The sequence below is a fragment of the Protobothrops mucrosquamatus genome, unplaced genomic scaffold (assembly GCF_001527695.2).
Source record: "Protobothrops mucrosquamatus isolate PMUCROS unplaced genomic scaffold, P.Mucros_1.0 scaffold325, whole genome shotgun sequence".
Classification (NCBI taxonomy): domain Eukaryota; kingdom Metazoa; phylum Chordata; class Lepidosauria; order Squamata; family Viperidae; genus Protobothrops; species Protobothrops mucrosquamatus.
The window spans coordinates 854,379-870,076 of NW_015386664.1; the positions used below are offsets into that span (position 1 = coordinate 854,379).

Here is a 15,698-nt window from a genome sequence, read left to right on the forward strand (position 1 = left end):
CATTGATATATAGTCAGTGGGTGCAATTGTTCAGTCAGCTCTACATCCTTCTAATGATTGCATTGTCCAGCCCACACTTTGCTATCTTTCTACTGGGATCTCATGGGAAAGTTTGTCAAATGCTTTGCTGAAGTCAAGATACATTATGCCTACCACATTGCTCTATCAACAAAGGAGAGTTAAATCTGAAATCAACATCTAGTTCCTCTTTTTTTTTTAAAGATAGGAACAACATTTGCTTTACTTCAACATGGGAACTACTCCCATGTTCTATGTATTATCAGAGATAATAGAAAGGGTCTCCAAGATAACATCCACAATATTCTTCTGGATTCTTGGGTATAATTGACCCAGCCTGGAAATTTTATACTTGTTCATAATAATCAGGAGCACCTAAATCATCTTGAGTTGATTTAATTGGTATATCTGTATACTACTAAAAGTTTAGTGCCTGTTTGATACTTCATAACCTTCAATTTGGTGAAATTGGAAAGGATACAAAAAGAAGTATTGAACCAAGGCAACTCAAATGGCCTAACTTACAAAATGCAAGGTCCCATGATTCCTGTGGGAATGAAATTTGGAAAAGTTGTAGCAGTTTCAGTGCCACCATGCCTTTGATTATACTTCTTATAAAACCCATAGGTTGTGTGTTACAAGTGAAGATGAGAGAGCTGTATCACTGCCCTCTTTCCTCCTCCCTCTGTCCCTGTGCCCAATTGGCTGATTACAAGTCTGATGGATGAACCGCCATTGGCTGTTTTGTAACCAACGACAAAATTTAAACAACGTGGCTAGTAAGGAAAAGATGAAGGAGTGATTTGGATGCCTGTTGGCAAGATAGAACTGGTTGGAGGGCACCTTTGACCAACAGGTAAGTTATCTTCCTCCCTGGAAGGGGCCATTGGGGACATGCTGGAATTGAAAGCAGGGGGGGCGTATAGTTTTCCTCAGAATCCACAGCTCCCTTTATTCATCCACACCCTCAGCAAAGTGGCAGAGAATGCTGGCAGGTCAGCCAAGGAGGAGAGTGAGAAGGCTTCACTAGGATTCTGAGGGTTGTGAGGGAAGGGAAAAGGATGTCAACGTATATGTGCAAAGAAGAATGATCCAATGGATCAAGGATTGTCTAATGAACTATAGCTCTGTTGTATACCACCCACAGTTATTTGTTTGTAAGATGGGCAGCTCTGTAAATTGGTTTGATAAATAATTAAATAAAATTAGCCTTTTACTTATCCCGTCTATCCTTGCTGAGGTTCATGTGTTCACAGATCTCTTTGAGGAAAAGAGCAAGCAAAATAGAAGTTGAGGGGCATTTCGTCTGCCCGGCACCTGTTATTATCTGTCTTCTCCATGAAGTGGATCCATTCCCTCTCTTCTTTCTCTTATTGACGTAGTCAAGAGAGAATACATTCAACGTGGAAGAAAATACTTGAGAGGTATGTTCCTTCTATATTTACCTTTTCTGACTACCTTTATACAGATATTATTTACTTGCTGAGATGCTTCTTTGGTCATTATACCCATTATTCATTTCCTATACTTGTGGCTTTTTATTTTTGGCCCATTTAAAATCTGCCTTCACATCTACAATGGTACCAATAAAAGAGAATATTTGTAGCTGAGGGTTGAAATGAGGGGTCCTTGGTGCTCTCTGAGCTTGCTTGTTTTTCTTGCAGACATTTCATCACCCAAACTAGGTAAAGTTACCTAGTTCATTACATAGTTTGGGTAATGAAATGTCTGCAAGAAAACAAGTAAGCTCAGAGAGCACCAGGGATCCCTCATCTACAATGGTTTCCAATCATTCCACAACATCTTGGACAAATGGTTGTGTACTCTTTTCCTGAAAACCTCCAGCAATGGAGTACTTACAACTCCAGCTGGCAAGCTGTTCCACTGCTTAATTGTTGTCACTGTAAGAAAATTCCTCCTTATTTCCTGGATCTCCTTCTGAGGAGTTTCCACTCATTACTTCTTGTCCCACCCTCAGGTGCTATGAAGAATAAATCAATGACTTCTTCCCTTCAACAGCCCTTTAACTATTGGAAGATTGCTATCATGTCTCCACTCAGTCTTCTCTTTGGTAAATTAACATGCCAAGTCCCTTTAGCTGTTCTTCATAGTGTTTAGCCTCCAGAGCCCTTATCATCTTAGTTGTTCTTCCCTGCACTCTTTCTAGGGTCTTGGCTTCTTTTTTTTGTACTGTGATGACCAGAACTGGATGCAGTGTTTCAAATGTGGCATCACCAATATGGTATAGAGCAGTACTGTCACTTCCATTGATTTTAATACTGTCTCTCAGTTGATACAGCCCATGACCCTACTGGCTTTTTTGGCAGCGGAGGCATACCGATGACTCATACTTAAGCAGTGGTCCACAAGGAAGCTGAATATGAAGCTGGAGCTCAAATACTTTGGCCACCTATGAGAAGAGAGGGCTCATTGGAAAAGACACTGAAGCTGGGAAAGATTGAAGCTAAAAGAAGACGGGGACAAGAAGAAGATGAGATATTTAGATAGTGACATTGACACAATGAACACAAATTTGGGCAAACTCCGGGAAACAGTGGAGGACAGGAGAACATGGCATTCATGGGGTCACAAAGAGTTGAACATGACTTAGCAACTGAACAAGAACCACAAGGACACCTAGATCTCTCTCATAGGCACTACTATTGACCCAGTTACTACCTATCCTATACCTGTGTGCCTGTTTTTTTCTGCCTTAGGGCAGAATTGCCACTAAATTACATCTTATTAAATAGAGCCCAATTCTCAAGTGTTCAAGGTTTTTTTGAATCTTGAGTCTATCTTCCAAAGTATTAGTAATTGCTCCAGTTTTGTGTAATCCCCAAATTTGATGAGCACTCCTTCAACCACCTCATCTAGGTTATTTATGAAGATGTTGAAGAGCACTGGGCCCAAGAAGAACCTTGAGGAACCCCATTGCATGCTTCTCTCCACATAGATGTATTTCCATTAAGGATCATATGCTAAGTTCAGTTGATTAGCCAACTGCAAATCCATCTGGTAGTGCTACTTTCTATCCCACATTGTTCTATCTTACAGCTTAAATGGAAGTAGGCTGTGGTCTACTTTATCAGATGCCTTACTGAAATCTAAACATACTATATCAGTGGTGGCAAACCTATGGCATGGGTGCCAGAGGCAGCACTCAGAGCCCTCTCTGTGGGCACGCGCTCCAGGAGCAACCAAATGATTCTGAGTTCATATCTGCCAACTCCTTCAATACCCTGGGGTGTAAACCATTTGGTTTAGGAGAGTTTCCGGTCTGGGAAAATTGAATTTGTTCAGAATAGTTAAGGGTTCTCTAACCAATTCCTTAACTATTTTGACCTATATTTCTCTTCTATTTCCCACAGTGCTGCTTTTGATAAATTGGACTATGTTTTTCTTTTCCATAAAGACATGCAAAAAAGGAGTTAAGGAACTCTGCCTTCTCCCTGCCGCCTGTCATCTTCTTGCCATCTTCTCCCATTAATGGACCAACCATTTCCTTGACTTTTTTCTTTGCTGCTTATATATTGAAAGACACGTTATTTTTTGCATTTGCTGCAAGTCTTAGCTCATTCTGAACCTTAGCTTTCCTGACCCCATCCTTGCAGATTCAGATTATTTGTGTTCTGTCCCCCGTCCGACCCACACCCCCCAACCAGTCAGTCGAGGCCTGACAAACTACTCGGCACAGACAAAGGCAACGGAATGTCTTGGCAGCCACTTCGTAGCTGCCTGCCAAGTCTTTAATGATAAACCACAGCAAACAAAGATAAGCCACGAGAACTTGCCAGAATGCTTGCAACCGAGTGTTCATCAAACTTTGTCCGTCACGAAAATTCACATGCCACACCCCTTGCTTATATNGGGCGGGGACGTCTATCACTCTCCTCTCCTCTCCTTGACCCGCAAACAGTGTGGACAGTTGCAAACAAGGCTTGGCGCTGGATGGATACATACTTCGGGGTAATTGCCACAAGATGGCCACGGGATTCCTTCTCTCTAGCCTTCCCCGCAAAAGGCTGCTTATTGTGTGGGTGGAAGCACCTCACATCTGGAGGCATCCCTTGGAAGGAGACAGATTGCGTAACATCTGGATAGTTTTTCTGAGTGATTCTGCTTATCTGGATCCACTTCGTTCGGACTGCAGGTTTGGTTTTGGAATGGGAACTGCCCATCCTCTCTGCTAACTGTTGCTGTTAGTTCCTGCCTGGATAACCAGCATTTTAAATACGTTCGCATCACTGTATTATTGTAGCCTCTTGTATGGCGGATGCCTGCCCTTATCACCCTAACCAAACACTCACCGGAGCACAGACTTAGCAAACTCTTACGGAATTTACTCTCTTCCACCTGCTGCCAAACCTTCCACCAGTAGAAGGGGTGCAGACCAGCTCTAAAGCCCACTCCCGTCCTAACTCAAGCCAAAACCCACCCTCCATCCATGGCAATTTGGTAATTTGTTTTTGGACAGAATTGCATATTGCTCATTTCCTGTCTCCTGCTTTCTGGCTAGGCCCCCAAGCTTCCATCTTCTCTCCTTTGGTTCTGCAACAATTCACCTTCTAGCCAAATTCACTGGGTGATTCTTTTTTAATCAAATTTTCTAGCTCTTCATCCTCTGCATTGGCAGGGGATGCTGGAATTATTTGCAGACATACTCAACCATTTTTACTTCCTGTTCATGAGACAATTTTATGTTAGTATTGGTGGGACTTCCCATCAGAGATGCTTTCAGGGAAAGTCATGCCAAACCAATAGGTGCAATTGGGGAAATCAAAGTCTTGCCCCCTTTTGAATGCATGCAATGTGTGTAGCACATGTTAAAAAAGGGAGGTGGCTCCAATTGCCCAGTTACACTACTAGACATTGTTGACCCATCCTGGGGATGCCCCCACTCCCTGCCATGCTGGTTCCAAATGCTTTTGCTATCTCTGGATAGCAAAGATCCTGTTTCTTTATCTTTCATATTATCATTTGCTTCACTGCAAATACTGGGCTGCATGTATTTATTTGTAATGAAAATGTATAGAGCTGCTTGCTTGTCAAAGACTCTGGGCAGCATATAAGGATTTTTTTTTAAAAAAAATAACATTTAAATCCCTAATAATAGATGTTCATCAGAGATCAGGAATTCCATCATCAAATCCTACCAATAAACTAGGAGTGCTTCTTCATTTTTTTCCTGTAGTTATTGGCATCTAACCAGATAGTAAATACTTCCAGTTGAAAAAATCACTGAATTTGGACCAAGCAATAATTGATTGTGTGCTATCCAATCATTTTTGACTGGATAGATAAATAGATCTTCTCCATGACAATCTATCCTTAACCTGTTCTTTCGGGTCTCCCAACTGTACATTTATTGCCACTCTGAGTCTTTCCTCTTTGCTGCTGGTCATCTCATCTTTTTTTCCCACCTTTCCCAATATTCTCCAGAGAATTGGGTTTTTGCATAACATGTCTGAAATAGGATAATTTGAACCTAGTAATTTGTGCCTCAAGTGAGAACTCTGGACTGATTTGTTCAATGCTTCATGAGTTTGTTGTCTCTTAGAGCAGGGGTCCCCAACCGTGGCAACTTTAAGACCCGTGGACTTCAACTCCCAGAATTCCCCAGCCAGCATGGCTGGCTGGGGAATTCTGGGAGTTGAAGTCCACAAGTCTTAAGGTTGCCAAGGTTGAGGACCTCTTTCTTAGAGAACTGCCTATTCTAATCTCATGTGATGCAAAATTTCACTTATCAGATAGCAATCATACATTAATATCCAGGATATTAATATTAATATTTATTTTGTTATATGGAAAGTCATATAAGAGAAGTCCTCTTGGGTAATAGCTGCTTCTAGTTGTATCACTAGCATTGCAAAGGAGAACTGCCAAGGCAGACAAGTTCTATCTCCCTAAGGTCCTTACTTCAGATGAAAGCGTTGAAAGTTGAGACACATCTCCTGGTCCTGTGTGACTTGTTGCCTGCCCTTCAGCATAGGCTTGCTGTTTGTTATTCACCCTTCGGAAGCCACAGTGCAAAATGCCAGAATGTTTTCCTCTAATGCAGTGATGGCGAACCTTTTAGAGACCGAGTGCCCACACTGCAACCCAAAACCCACTTATGTATCGTCCGGTGCCAGGTGGGCATGGCCCATTGGGTGGGTGTGGCCAATTGGGTGGGCGTGGCTGTGGTGGTAACGGCAGACTGGGTGGGACTAAAAAGTTCAATCAATCAATTCCAACTTTATGAGATCTTTTTTTTCCCCGCAAGAAGTTGAAATTGACTGATTGATTGAACCTTTTTTTTTTTTTTTGCATACAGCGGCGGAGGCCTAAAGCGAAAAGGTTTTATAAAACCCAGCTGAAGGCCTAGGACTGGGGCGACAGCACGCATGCCCGCAGAGAGGGCTCTGCGTGCCACCTGTGGCATGCATGCCATAGGTTCGCCACCACGGCTCTAATGCATAATGTGGATGGTATGGACAGTGCATTAGAAAGGTAGAATTGAGCAGCAGCTTTTTTGGAAAGAGGATGAGGAAAATCATGTGGGAATTGCATGGAGTAGAGCAGTGATGGCGAACCTTTTAGAGACTGAGTGCCCAAACTGCAACCCAAAACCCACTTATGCATCGTCGGGTGCCGGGTGGGCGTGGCCCATTGGGTGGGCATGGCCCATTGGGTGGGCATGGCTGCGGTGGTAACGGCAGACTGGGTGGGACTAAAAAGTTCAATCAATCAATTCCAACTTTGCAAGATCTTTTTTTTTCTGCGAGAAGTTGAAATTGACTGATTGAACCTTTTTTTTTTTGTACACGGTGGCGGAGGCCTGAAGCGAAAAAGTTTTATAAAACCCAGCTGAAGGCCTAGGACTGGGGCGACAGCGCAAGTGCCCACAGAGAGGGCTCTGAGTGCCGCCTCTGGCACCCGTGCCATAGGTTCGCCACCACTGCAGTAGAGAAAAGTCCTAATGACCATTGCAAGATTTGCTTTGGGGCAAAAAAGGCATAGGAAGAAAAGGAAACAGGAAGGAAAATCATAACATGAAGCCAAAATAGTTCATGGAACCATAGGAAGTAAATTGTCAAGGCACTGGATAAGTTCTGATGGTATGTTAATTGTTTCTATAAGTTGTAAATGTGTTATCTGAAATTGTGGGCACATGTATGGAAAAGTCAGTGCAAGCTTCTCATAACTAACAGAAGTACTGTCCCACTGTTTGAGGGGGGGGGAGGAGGGAGGTATGTATCCTGGAAAATCCATCCTAAACACTTAGCTCTAAACAGACGCCATTTAGCTAATATCACTGTAGATTTTCTTAACAGAAATAGATATGTGGCTCAAGGAATGGGGAGGTGCAATGAAAAGCCCCAGGGGACAATCTTAATGGTGGCATCTGAGAATTGCTGCTATAAAATTAAGGACAATATTAAATACTTTTTTAAAAAATTGTCAAACCAGAAAGAAGCAGGTGCACTACATGTCATATACAGATAAGGCAATCATTGTATTTCAATCTTCTAGTAATGCATACAAACAGAAATGTCTGGGCTACACACTATTATTTGAGGGAGAGAGGGAGGGAGGGAGGGAAGGAAGGAAGGATCCCTAAACTTATTTGGATAGCCTTTTCTTTAAAAAAAAACACACAGAGAAAATTAAGGGACTTGCACTTCAGTTTGTTTCTGTTTAGGAATTTGCCTATATATTTTGTGGAATGGGTAAGGCCTCCCTAGGCTCAAAGTCATGCTATGTGAGTACATTGGTTAGCTATCCTGGCTTTGCGGAGACATCCTTGGGGACAGCAAAGAATAAAAGAAGGATAAAAGCAGAATTGCAACATAAGCCACACTTTTATTGAAACATCATGACGTTACATGCATGCCTGAAAGAGACAAAATGTATGGCATGATGCTTTTGTCATGCATTGGGAACCTCAAATCTACCAAGATTTCCCTCTCTCTGTGATCTCTGAAATTGTTTGGAGGGTAAATCCCAATACTTCTACAGAAACAATTGTCTCATTTTTTTTTTATGTTTTGAAGCACAATGCCTCCTCCAAAAATCCATACCTCTCTGGAATTGTTAGACATCTGAGTTTGAAGAGGGGAACACAGATTATACTGGAACAGGCTGTGGCAAGGATAACTCTGTCTTAACTTTGTGTCCATTGAGTGTATCACATGTTTTGCCACTATTATAAACTGGCTTCATACTGATTGCAGATAGTCACATATTAGAATGCCTTTTATTAGCAGCAGGAGATGTCTCGTATATATCCCCAAGTGTCAGGACTCAACATTTCAAATTTCCAATGCAATGGAAGTATTCCACTACTACATATTACCAATGAATTACCATTCAGCCTGTTTAAACCCCTCCAGTGAAGGAGAGTCCACCAGCTTCTGAGTTACAGATAGACTTCGACTTACAACCAGTGGTGGGATTCAGCCAGTTCGCACCACTTCGGCAGAACCGGTAGCTAATTTTTTGTTGCCCAAGTCCAGAATGGACTTCCGGAAATAGCATCCCACACAGAGAACCACTGCTTACAACCACTTGTTTAGTGACCATTAAAAGTTACAATTGCACTGAGAAATGTGATGTACAACCGGTACTCTCTCTTAAAATCATTGCAGCATCCCCACGGCCATGTGATCAAAACCAGCATTATTTACAATGGTTGCAGCCATCTAGGGTCATGGGGTTACCATTTGCAACCTTCTCACTGATTTACAATAAGCAAATTAATGGGGGGAAATATGATTTGGTTAATGACCAGCATTTTACTTAAAAATTGGCCTAATAATCATGGAAAAAAAGATTGTAAAATTGGGTGCAGCTCACTTAACAATCACCTTGCTTAGCAATGAAAATTGGGGTCCCAATTGTTCTGGTAAATTGACTACCTGTAGTATGTTCCATTACTGAACAGCTCCTTTGGGATTTTTTTTTTCTGATATCTAACCAAAATCTAGTTCTTTGTAATTTAAACCACTGTTTCTTGTCCAATCTTCTAAAACAACTCAGAACAATTTGGCCCCATCTTCTACATGACAGCCCATCATGCAAACACTTGTCAAGCCTCCCCACAATCTTTTCTTCTATAGGTTAAACATAGCCAATCCTTCTAACCATTCTGTAATTTTCCCCCTTTCAGGACCTTTATCTTGTTTGCTAATTTCTGGATATGCTAACTTTTCCTTTCAGGATCTTTATCTTGCTAATGTCAACGCTGCTAACATCGGATGTTTTTGCTTTGACAACAGATAGAGATGTAGCCATTTTCTTCTTTTCGCTTTTAGAGTTAGATGATGCTGGGGAGGGGGGGAATGTGCATGAGAGTTCAGCTAGACATAATAATACTGAACCTAGCGTGAGAATCAAGGTTGTTGAAATAAGAGATGATAAGAATTGGCGGACTGGAGAGCTGGAGGGAAAGCCCATGCTTTAAACTAATTGGGGAATGTGATTTATGACAGTTAATTGGAGGAGGGAATTGTGCTTTGATACTATGTGCTCAAGGGGGGGGATGCAGTTTTTGGCTTTGATTATGTTAGTGCCGATGTTATGCTTCTCGAATAAAGATTCTTTAAGATAAACAATACCTCGAAGTTCTTGGAAGAGTTTCATCTGTTGGAACTATGACAGCTAACTTCTGGTCAAGTTAGTCAATGTTCTTTCCAAACACAGTGCCCAGAATTGGAAGTCATATTTTAGATGTGGTGAAACAAACAGAATGAAGAGAAGCATATGGTACTACTGTTGATGCAGCTACAGCCTAGTGTTGATTCATGTTTAGTATGCAATCCACCAGGATACTCAGATCTTTTCACATGTACTGCTGCCTGTATGCTCCTGTATCTTAAACCCATGCCTTTGATTTTTTCTACAACTAGATGCAGTACTTTGCATATTAACCCATGATGACATTTATCTTGCTGGTTTCGCGCTCATTGATCCTGCTTGTCAAGGACTTCCTGCAATTTGATATTGTTTTATCAAGTACTTGCTACCCCACCCCCCCTCCCCATCTCTTTCCCTTCAGCAAATGTATAGCCCTATTTTAAAAGCTCTCATCCAAGTAATTTATAAATACATAGGACAGCACAGGGACTAGAGCTGAGTATTGCAATGTGCCATTTATCACCTCCTCCCACTTGACAGAGTCATTGATATATAGTCAGTGGGTGCAATTGTTCAGTCAGCTCTACATCCTTCTAATGATTGCATTGTCCAGCCCACACTTTGCTATCTTTCTACTGGGATCTCATGGGAAAGTTTGTCAAATGCTTTGCTGAAGTCAAGATACATTATGCCTACCACATTGCTCTATCAACAAAGGAGAGTTAAATCTGAAATCAACATCAGTTTCCTAGTTCCTCTTTTTTTTTAAAGATAGGAACAACATTTGCTTTACTTCAACATGGGAACTACTCCCATGTTCTATGTATTATCAGAGATAATAGAAAGGGTCTCCAAGATAACATCCACAATATTCTTCTGGATTCTTGGGTATAATTGACCCAGCCTGGAAATTTTATACTTGTTCATAATAATCAGGAGCACCTAAATCATCTTGAGTTGATTTAATTGGTATATCTATACACTACTAAAATTCTAGTGCCTGTTTGATACTTCATAACCTTCAATTTGGTGAAATTGGAAAGGATACAAAAAGAAGTATTGTTTGTTTATGTTTATGTTTATTTAAATTTATATACCGCCCTATCTCCCTTACGGGACTCAGGGCGGTGAACAGGCAATAATAAAAATCACAATAAATATTGAATAAAAAGCCTGCTCTAAAATACCCCATATAAAACCCCTAGCAAAGTCCAATCAAAACTACACCAGGCCGGCCGCATGAAATAGATGAGTTTTCAGGGCTCGGCGAAAAAGGCGCAGGTCCGCAGTTGTACGTAGGTCGGGGGGCAGGTCATTCCAGAGGGCAGGAGCTGCCACAGAGAAGGCTCTCCCCCTGGGGGTCGCCAGCCGGCATTGACTGGCCGACGGCACCCTAAGGAGGCCCTCTCTGTGGGAGCGGACTGGTCGAAGGGAGGTATGTGGTAGGAGGCGGTCTTGCAAAGATGAGAGAGCTGTATCACTGCCCTCTTTCCTCCTCCCTCTGTCCCTGTGCCCAATTGGCTGATTACAAGTCTGATGGATGAACCGCCATTGGCTGTTTTGTAACCAATGATAAAATTTAAACAACGTGGCTAGTGAGGAAAAGATGAAGGAGTAATTTGGATGCCTGTTGGCAAGATAGAACTGGTTGGAGGGCACCTTTGACCAACAGGTAAGCTATCTTCCTCCCTGGAAGGGGCCATTGGGGACATGCTGGAATTGAAAGCGGGAGGGGGGTATAGTTTTCCTCAGAATCCACAGCTCCCTTTATTCATCCACACCCTCAGCAAAGTGGCAGAGAATTTTGGCAGGTCAGCCAAGGAGGAGAGTGAGAAGGCTTCACTAGGATTCTGAGAGTTGTGAGGGAAGGAAAAAGGATGTCAACTTATATATGCAAACAAGAATGATCCAATGGATCAAGGATTGTCTAATGAACTATAGCTCTGTTGTACACCACCCACAGTTATTTGTTTGTGAGATGGGCAGCTCTGTAAATTGGTTTGATAAATAATTAAATAAAATTAGCCTTTTACTTATCCCTTCTATCCTTGCTGAGGTTCATGTGTTCACAGATCTCTTTGAGGAAAAGAGCAAGCAAAATAGAAGTTGAGGGGCATTTCCTCTGCCCGGCACCTGTTATTATCTGTCTTCTCCACGAAGTGGATCCATTCCCTCTCTTCTTTCTCTTATTGACGTAGTCAAGAGAGAATACATTCAACGTGGAAGAAAATACTTGAGAGGTATGTTCCTTCTATATTTACCTTTTCTGATTACCTTTATACAGATATTATTTACTTGCTGAGATGCTTCTTTGATCATTATACCCATTATTCATTTCCTATACTTGTGGCTTTTAATTCTTGGCCCATTTAAAATCTGCCTTCACATCTACAATGGTACCAATAAAAGAGAATATTTGTAGCTGAGGGTTGAAATGAGGGGTCCTTGGTGCTCTCTGAGCTTGCTTGTTTTTCTTGCAGACATTTTATCACCCAAACTAAATAAAGTTACCTAGTTCATTACCTAGTTTGGGTAATGAAATGTCTGCAAGAAAACAAGCAAGCTCAGAGAGCACCAGGGACCCCTCATCTACAATGGTTTCCAATCATTCCACAACATCTTGGACAAATGGTTGTGTACTCTTTTCTTGAAAACCTCCAGCAATGGAGCACTTACAACTCCAGCTGGCAAGCTGTTCCACTGCTTAATTGCTCTCACTGTAAGAAAATTCCTCCTTATTTCCTGGATCTCCTTCTGAGGAGTTTCCACGCATTACTTCTTGTCCCACCGTCAGGTGCTATGAAGAATAAATCAATGACTTCTTCCCTTCAACAGCCCTTTAACTATTGGAAGATTGCTATCATGTCTCCACTCAGTCTTCTCTTTGGTAAATTAACATGCCAAGTCCCTTTAGCTGTTCTTCATAGTGTTTAGCCTCCAGAGCCCTTATCATCTTAGTTGTTCTTCTCTGCACTCTTTCTAGGGTCTTGGCTTCTTTTTTTTGTACTGTGATGACCAGAACTGAATGCAGTGTTTCAAATGTGGCATCACCAATATGGTATAGAGCAGTACTGTCACTTCCATTGATTTTAATACTGTCTCTCAGTTGATACAGCCCATGACCCTACTGGCTTTTTTGGCAGCTGAGGCATACCGATGACTCATACTTAAGCAGTGGTCCACAAGGAAGCTGAATATGAAGCTGGAGCTCAAATACTTTGGCCACCTACGAGAAGAGAGGGCTCATTGGAAAAGACACTGAAGCTGGGAAAGATTGAAGGTAAAAGAAGAAGGGGACAAGAAGAAGATGAGATAATTAGATAGTGACATTGACACAATGAACACAAATTTGGGCAAACTCCGGGAAACAGTGGAGGACAGGAGAACATGGCATTCATGGGGTCACAAAGAGTTGAACATGACTTAGCAACTGAACAAGAACCACAAGGACACCTAGATCTCGCTCATAGGCACTACTGTTGATAGGATACCAGCTACTGCCTATCCTATACCTGTGCGCCTGTTTTTTTCTGCCTTAGGGCAGAATTGCCACTAAATTACATCTTATTAAATAGAGCCCAATTCTCAAGTGTTCAAGGTTTTTTTTGAATCTTGAGTCTATCTTCCAAAGTATTAATAATTCCTCCAGTTTTGTGTAATCCCAAAATTTGATGAGCACTCCTTCAGCCACCTCATCTAGGTTATTGATGAAGATGTTGAAGAGCACTGGGGCCAAGTAGAACCTTGAGGAACCCCATTACATGCTTCTCTCCACATAGATGCATTTCCATTAAGGATCATATACTGAGTTCAGTTGATTAGCCAACTGCAAATCCATCTGGTAGTGCTACTTTCTATCCCACATTGTTCTGTCTTATAGTTTACATGGAAGTAGGCTGTGGTCTACTTTAGTAGATGCCTTACTGAAATCTAAACATACTATATCCACAGCATTTCCTTGGTGAAATAATTTAGTTACTTTATCAAAGAAGACCATAAGATTTGTTTGGGATGATTGTTCTTAGCAAATTCATGCTGGCTTCTAGTAATTACTTGTTCATTTTTAGATGCTCACAAACCCGGTACTTGATTACCTTTTCCAGGATTTTTCCAGATATAAACATCAAGCTGATTGGTCTATAGTTTCCTAGATCCAGTCTCCTCCACCTTTTTACAAATTGGAACTGTATCAGCTCTTTTCCAGTCCTGATGCAGTTCTCCTGTGCTCTCCAGGAGCAACCAAAGTGATTCTGAGTTCATATCTGCCAACTCCTTCGGTGCCCTGTGGTATAAACCATTTGGTTTAGGAGAGTTTCTGGAAAATTCTCTGGGAAAGTTGAATTTGTTCAGAATAGTTAAGGGTTCTCTAACCAATTCTTTAACTATTTTGACCTATATTTCTCTTCTATTTCCCACAGTGCTGCTTTTGATAAATTGGACTATATTTTTCTTTTCCATAAAGACATGCAAAAAAGGAGTTAAGCAACTCTGCCTTCTCCCTGCCGCCTGTCATCTTCTTGCCATCTTCTCCCATTAATGGACCAACCATTTCCTTGACTTTTTTCTTTGCTGCTTATATATTGAAAGAAACGTTATTTTTTGCATTTGTTGCAAGTCTTAGCTCATTCTGAACCTTAGCTTTCCTGACCCCATCCTTGCAGATTCAGATTATTTGCTGTTATTCCCCTCTATTTCCAAGCACCTATTTCCATTATTATATTTGTCCTTCTCATTCCTAAGTTTGTCAGAGAGCTCTTTGTGCAATCCTGGTGGTCTTGTCAGTTATCTCTTGTTTTTCTTTCTCTCTGGTATTGTTTTTATTTGGACCTCTATTATTTTGTTTTTCAGAGTTTTCCAAGCACTGTGAACTGTTTTTCTCTCTAGGATTTCCATTCATGGAATATTTTCTACTGTTTCTCTTAATTTGTTGAAATCAGCTCTCCTAAAGTCTAAAACACTAGTCTGACTTTGTTCAGTTACCTGTGCCTGCATTATAGTGAAGGCTAATATGACATGGTCACTCTCTCCCAAAGTTCCTACACCTTCCACCACACCTATTACTTCATCTCTATTGGAAAGTATCAGATATATAAATGTTTTAAACAAACAAACAAACTGGAAGATAAAGCACTGAGCAAGATGACCAAGAATTTTGGGAAATAACAATCTTGGCTGAGCTGGTTTTTCATCACCTGTCCAGGTGGCTGAAGTCTCCTACAATTATTATATCTCTTTTCCCTGAAGGTTCCATAAAGTCAAGTCCAGGAGAGCATTATCCAAAATTTCTGCCTTATGGAGTGGTCTACAACATACTTTAGCAATAGTAGCTTTATTGTTCTCTTTTCTTTGTATTTTTACCCAAATGCTTTTGACTGGGTTCTCCTGCTCAGATTCCTTGATTTCAGTACATGTGTACATTTTCTTCACATTTAGCACCATTTCTCTTCACATTTTGACTGGCTTCTTCATTTTGAATAAGTTATTCTCTTCAATTCTCTTATTCCAACGATGAATTTTGTCCCACCAGGCATCAGTATCACCATCTACATTGTTTCCGTTTGTTCCCTATACACCATGTACAGAGACACTGGAAATTTTGGGTCATATAATTTGACTTATTCCTCCTAATATCTAAACATCTGTATAGGAGTTCATCCACACAGCTCCTCTGCCAAGTGTTCCTCCCACGCTAGGACTGGAAAGTAATCATGTTGCATAAAATGTGCTGTCCCCACTGTGTGGCCTTACCACACATGTGGAATAGGATTATGCTGTGCTGCTGTCCATGCACTCAACATTGTAAGAATAGTATTTGGTACATTTTTCTGGATGAAAGTGAAGTATCATCAACCATGGGAAAAGTTGTCACCAAACACCATACAGAACATGTGCTTGTAGAATGCAGCAGCTGCTCTGCCTAATCATTTTTCCCCAAATGACAATATATTTTCTTTTTTTTTTTAAAAAAGTTTTTTATTGATAAAACAATTAAAACAAAAAGGACATGACATGACGTTCCAGTATATATAATCCTAACAATTTGTTCCTTATCATATTTAAAG

General features: G+C 41.1%; 1 protein-coding gene across 1 annotated transcript in view; it reads right to left on the reverse strand.

Annotated features, from left to right (window-relative positions):
• The window catches only part of ARHGAP44 (Rho GTPase activating protein 44), a 130,599-nt gene that overhangs the window by 104,759 nt on the left and 10,142 nt on the right, over nt 1–15,698 (reverse strand). The window contains exons 4-5 of the mRNA XM_029284005.1: nt 14,617–14,704; nt 12,791–12,862 (exon numbers count right to left, since the gene is read on the reverse strand). Of these exons, the coding sequence (XP_029139838.1) occupies nt 12,791–12,862; nt 14,617–14,704 (160 nt within the window). The remainder of the gene's footprint in view (nt 1–12,790; nt 12,863–14,616; nt 14,705–15,698) is intronic.